General features: G+C 30.5%; 1 protein-coding gene across 1 annotated transcript; it reads left to right on the top strand.

The window, feature by feature from the left end:
- Positions 1–536: 536 nt before the first annotated feature.
- Positions 537–4,031, top strand: LOC110922894 (cationic amino acid transporter 6, chloroplastic). Its single transcript, XM_022167086.2, has 5 exons — positions 537–974; positions 1,194–1,416; positions 2,296–2,626; positions 2,776–3,004; positions 3,230–4,031. Exons 1-5 carry the CDS (start codon positions 572–574, stop codon positions 3,805–3,807), a joined length of 1,764 nt encoding a protein of 587 aa, XP_022022778.1. The 5' UTR covers positions 537–571; the 3' UTR covers positions 3,808–4,031.
- The last annotated feature ends 2,571 nt before the right edge of the window (positions 4,032–6,602 follow it).

Below are 6,602 nucleotides of genomic sequence, written 5' to 3'. Positions count from 1 at the left end.
ATTTTAGATTTTTAGCTTGGGATAAGCTATTGCGATGAAAGTTAAGTTGCACGACAACGACAAACATGTGAAATACCGGTTATCTTTATAAACATATAAATTAATATAACAAAGTTGTATCATTTGCGTTATTAAAAACTTGTATAAGATGAATATATTTGTAAACGTAATAAATAATAATATGTATACTTTCTTGAACATGCTTATGAGAACTTTTATAATTCAGTATTTTATACTCCTTTATATATAACTAAGTTGTTTGCATATTTCTATGAGTATTTAACACATTTTTATAACATAGAGAAAAGAGTGTTTACGTATATATGTTATAGTGATACGATATCTTTTTTTATGTTTAACTTGTGATAGTGATGACATTTGCCCTCCTATTGCCCTCCTATAATGCTGTCATTATGCATCCAAATTCTATAAATCCACAAAGGAATGATGTGTGGAAAATCATATATGAAAGTGGGCATATCATTGATACCAAAAAAGAAAACAAACCATTATATTCTTCAACGCATATTTAAGACCACCCTTCTCCAAACCCAAGACACACAAATTAACAATGGCAGCCATTCATAACAATCAAACAACAACTCCTACAAACTTATGCTTTCTCTCTTCTTACTTCCACACACTTTCCAAAACCCCAGAAAGGCTAAGAAAGAGGGTTCTAGCCACATGGACACCAGACCAGGAGATAAACCAAATGAGACTAAGGTCTGGTGCTGACATGAAGAGAAAACTCACATGGTATGACCTTATTGCCCTTGGTATTGGTGGTATGCTTGGCGTTGGCGTTTTCGTGACAACCGGACCTGTTGCTAAAGATAAAGCCGGGCCTGCGGTTCTTGTGTCATATATCATTGCTGGAATATCAGCTCTTTTCTCTTCTTTGTGTTACACTGAATTCTCCATCCAAATTCCAGTTGCTGGCGGTGCTTTTAGTTATCTAAGAGTCACTTTTGGTATGATATGGGAAAATTAAATATAATGCACCCATTTATTTTAATAGATTAATTAAATATATTTCCACCTTTTAAGTCTGTAAACACTAAACATCCATGTTCAACATACAATATTCTTTTTTAGAAAGAATATAATCATTCTTCACCGCTGGTGTTTTTCTTTTACTATAGTAAGAAAATGACTGGTTGATTATATATAGCTGATATTCATTGTTGCAGGAGAATTTGTGGGCTATTTTGCTGGGGCAAATATATTAATGGAGTATGTGTTGTCGAATGCCGCGGTTGCAAGAAGTTTCACAGAATATTTGTGTACTGCTTTTGGGCAGGAAGACCCAAACGCATGGCGAGTCGAAGTAGATGGCTTGTTGAAAGGTTACAACATGATGGATTTTCCAGCTGTTGCTCTCATTGTTCTTCTAACTCTTTGCCTATGTCGGAGGTTCGATTCTAAAAAATGCTATCAAGTAAATTAAGGCTTAAATTTATTCCCATTTTTACTATAATTTATTTTTTGTAGTTTTGATGGGCCTTGTATAAATTTTTGCTTGATTAAACATTTGTTTCATGTGAATAGGGAATGTGTTTTGAGTATAAATTCTTAGGAAGAGAACAAAAAAAACTTAGGAAGATGTATGTACGTGTTGTGATTATTAGTTTTTTTTTATCATTTAAGTTAACCTAATTAAGACCAATGCAAAGTTCAAACCATCCATATTGATTACATTTATTCCCACTCTTTCTAGTTCCTTTTTATATATTTTTTTTGTTCTTAAAGGTATTGTGTATGAACCGGTATATATATTTTCGTCGGAGATCTGTCGGAATTTTCCTACACTTTTCCTACGCAAACCAATTTGTCGTTTTTTTGTCGCTTTTTTGTCACAAAACTAAGTCCCTTTCTAATACGTCCGAATTTCGTAGAAAATGTGTCGCCATTTTCGTTCGTAGGAAATGCGTAGGAAATTTTAGTAGGAATAATAACAGTTTTCTAGTAGAGTAGTAGTGGTATGAATTTGGAGGGTTTTGTAAATGTTGTTTAGGGTGTAAAGTTGAATTGCTTAAAGGCATATATATAATATGATCCAAATTAGAAGAAAGAGAATAATTAAAACGAAAAAAGGTATCTCATTTCGCTCTCATGGCTAATACTTAATTCTTTTGTGTTATTAAATAATCAAATACTATATGATTATTTCACAAGACAGAGACCTAGTGGATCTTGTGATATTGGCTTGTGAAAATGACACAAACATTATATATCTTTATCATTTTGATTTAACTAATTTTTTTTAACTTGTGTTAATTTATTGAATTTCAGCACCAAGGAGAGCTCCATGCTAAACATTATAATGACAATATTTCATGTAGTATTCTTTGGATTCATTATAGTCTCTGGTATATGCTATGGGAAGACAGAAAACTTAATCCAGCCAGAAGGGTTAGCTCCTAATGGTGTCAAAGGGGTCATCGATGGAGCGGCCATCGTTTATTTTAGCTACATAGGCTATGATTCAGTCTCTACAATGGCTGAAGAGATCAGAAACCCATCAAAGAGCCTTCCACTGGGCATAGTTGGTTCAGTTCTTATTGTTTCGGTGGTCTATTGTCTTATGGCTTTGTCTTTGTGCATGATGGTTCCCTATAACAAGGTATCTGATTCTTGTTTTCTTAATATAGTGAATATAATAAATTAGTGGAGCTTAAATACTGAAAGAAAAACAAAAGAATGATTAGTCTAAGTTATTCTAGTTGGATTTTGTGTCTTATAAATAGGAATTCTTCAAATGGTTATTCATAGATATCGAGTAGTGCATCTTTTTCGGTTGCTTTCCAAAACATTGGATGGAAATGGGCTAGCAACATTGTCGGAGCAGGCGCTAGTTTGGGAATTGTGGCATCTCTTTTGGTAGCAATGCTTGGCCAAGCTAGGTATTTGTGTGTCATTGGTAGAGCCCGACTAGTGCCATCTTGGTTCGCTAAGGTACACCCTAAAACGGGTACCCCTGTTAATGCAACAATCTTTTTAGGTAAGTGTCCTTCGTTTTCATTCTTTATGTAAGATTTTTATCGTTAGAGGAATTTCATTAAAAACATATTTGATGGGGCTCCATCTATGCAAACAAAAACAAAAAGAATTAAAGTACCGTAACATAAAATGAAGATATTATGTGTCACATTTTATTTTATTAAAACTGCCTAAATATCTTTTTTGTAAGAATCTTGAATGTTTCTTGATAATTGTCATCAAATAGGATTCTGTCAAGCTTCCATAGCATTGTTCACAGAGCTTAGCATTGTCTTAGAGATGATCTCAATTGGTACCCTCTTGGTGTTCTACCTTGTGGCCAATGCGCTAATCTACCACCGCTATACCATCAAGACCAACAACCCACCAATTTATACAATTGGTTTCCTCTTGATCCTCTCAAGTGCCTCCATTGGTTTCTCCATATCTTGGAACTTCACCCATCTACAAAAATGGGGATTGCCAGTATTTGGCGGTGTTGTGATCGCCACCACTGCAATTTTCCAGCATTTGATGCCATTTAGTGGTAGCCTTGACAGGCCAGATCATGAGTGGCAAGTGCCATTCATGCCATGGCCCGCTGCGCTTTCCATATTTTTGAATGTATTTCTAATGGCCACTTTGAGAAAGTTGTCATATGAGAGATTTGGTGTGTGGACGTGTTTAATAACTTTGGTGTATATGTTGTACGGAGTTCATTCGGCATATCAAGGTGAAGAAATGGAAACGGTGGGTGATGATATGAGAGCACATTGTCCGAATTCCAACGGGGAACAACCTAAGGTTGATATTCAAGTGCTTTAATGAAAGAATGAGGTTTTTTGCACTTGTTACTTTTTTTGTTATTTTCATATTAGTTAGATTTTATTTCTTGAATTAACTGAAGGAACATGAATTGTGAAAATAGTTTCTAGAGGCAATTGTGTAGCGTTAAGGAGCCAAGTCTCAGTCTCTACTGTAGGTTTTATAGTTGGAAATTTTATGCATATCTCTCTAAACTGTGTTGGATAAAAGTACTTTGAAAATAACTCTCTTAGTTCTTAGTCATATCATTCAAAAAGAAAACAACAAACATGCTTTATATGTTTTGTTGGAACATTACAAACTCTTAGTTGAAAAGTATGTTAGTTGCAGTTAAACAGTTGTAAGTTATTTGGTACATTAGAAGCAAAAATCATCATAATGAACTCCTTCAGCACTAACCTATTTATTGTAGTGATTAGCTTAACAGTAACTCAATTACCGTTGATCGTTAAAGTTCCTGTTGTTGGACTGATACTCCCAAATAATGACATTTGACAATAATGCTACAAATATAAGATCCAAAGGGTTATACCAAAAGCAATGACTAGGTAAGAAAGTTTATAGAGTTAAAGGATCAAACACGAAATTTGAAAGCAAAAGGTTGTGGTATCTATACATATAATAAAGTAAACCAATGTGTGACACGTGTCATTCATTGGATGCACCTATTTTTGGGTTTTCCCGCTTTTCTTTCATATTTATTTTCTAATAATTTATCTTCTAATTTGTAGATAATATTAAATAGAAAAATGTTTATCTGATAATTATCCCTTTGAAATTTGAAAAGGATTTCACGCTTTTTTAGATTTTATTAAAATTCATGACTACATTATATAATTATAAGTTTGAATATATATATCAAAATTAAAAATTATTCTTCAAAAATTCAGTAACATCCATACTCTATATATACATTTAGAAAAATGTTAATAATTGCAAATAATACTAAATAGAAAAATGTTAATTGAATACAAAAAAAAATATAGGATATCATCAAATGTATATCGATTACTTAAATGAGTATACACATGCATGGGCGGTGATAAGGGTGTGCGAGGAGGACCACCGCACAGGGTCTGTGATTTCGAGGGGCACGTGTTTTTTATAAAAAAAAAAAAAAAAAAAAAAAAAAAAAAAAACCCGATATCTATGTTAATTTTTTTAAAATAGCATACCAAACATGCTCTTAGTGAGCCCAATACCCATTGGCATTAGCTTTAGGGCATGTTTGGCTAAGCTTTCTGAAAAAATTTATTGACTTATTGGCTTTTTGAAAAGTCATAATCTACAAAATGATGTTTGACAATATGGGTGTATGTGAGGAAAAAACCAATAAGTTAATAAGTCACTCCATACTGATTTTTCCAAAACCCCAATAAGTCTATAAGTTGTTTTAAAAAACATAACCAAACATTCTCTTACTAAGCCCAATACCCATTTTATTTTAAAATTAAATTATAATATTAAAACATTACGAAAGAACATATGTTTTCGAGCTCAAACAGTGTAAATGAATTATTACAGATGACTCTGTACACATGTATGAGATTTTTTTACTATTATTATTAGTTTCATTATTTATCAAATATATATAAATGTCTCCGTCTTTGATTTGCATTTACAAGAAGTATTTATTATATAGTTTAAATTGTTCAACCCGTGTAACACACGGGGAACTAACCTAGTTAAGAAATAATTGACTCTATGTAATTAGTTATTGTTATTTGAAAAATTATAATGATAATCATTTAAAATACATTGAGATTATATAAAGGGTTATTTAATTAATTTTTAAATGGTTTTATAGATTAATTGCAGTAAAGTGTTTGTAATTTTCGAATTACAAAGTAAATTTATATATATACTAGGTCAGAACCTCATCTATTACACAGGTTTAATAAATGTAATTTTATATACTAAATGATAAAACAATATATCTTTAAAAAAACACAGGTTGAATAAATGTAATTTTATATACTAAATGATAAAACAATATATCTTTAAAAAACTTGTTTATTATACGGGTTGAATAAATGTAATTTTATATATTAAATAATAAAAAGTTATATATTTAAGAACCTCATGTAATGTACGGGTTGGATAAATTTAATTTTATATACCAAATAATAAAAAGATTGTATCTTTAAAACCCTGTGTATTACACATGTTGAATGAATGTAATTTTGTATACTAAATAGTAAAAAGTTATATCTTTAAAAAGCCATGTGTATCGTACAGGTTGAATAAATCTAATTTTATATATAAAATAATAAAAAAGTTATATCTTTAACAACCTCATGTATTACACGTGTTGAGTAAATGTAATTTTGTATAGAAAATAATAAAATAATATATCTTTAGAAAAAACCATGTGTATTACATGGGTTGAATAAATCTAACTATATATACCAAATAAAAAAGTTATATCTTTAAATATGCTAACGAATATACTCGATACGCTATGGATAGGGTGATTATAGAGATAGTTCTTCAAAATTATATATGTTATTCAACAAGTAAATCAATAGTTATTTGAGTGATAAAATGTTGATACTAATTCCGACAATTTGATTTATAAAGTATGTAATAAAATCGATATAATAATTTTTAATAGTGAAAATAAAAAGCAATTTGAGTGAAAAATTTTGGTACCAATTCCAACAATTTGATTTACAAATTATGTAACAAAATAAATATAATAATTTTTTTAATAATGAAAATAAAAATAAATAATATATTAATACAAATTTGGTTTTGTGATAAATAATTTGTTTAATTAAAAATAGAAGGATTTA

This window comes from Helianthus annuus, chromosome 17 (genome assembly GCF_002127325.2).
Source record: "Helianthus annuus cultivar XRQ/B chromosome 17, HanXRQr2.0-SUNRISE, whole genome shotgun sequence".
Lineage (NCBI taxonomy): Eukaryota > Viridiplantae > Streptophyta > Magnoliopsida > Asterales > Asteraceae > Helianthus > Helianthus annuus.
This window is presented reverse-complemented; position numbering and strand designations above follow the sequence as displayed.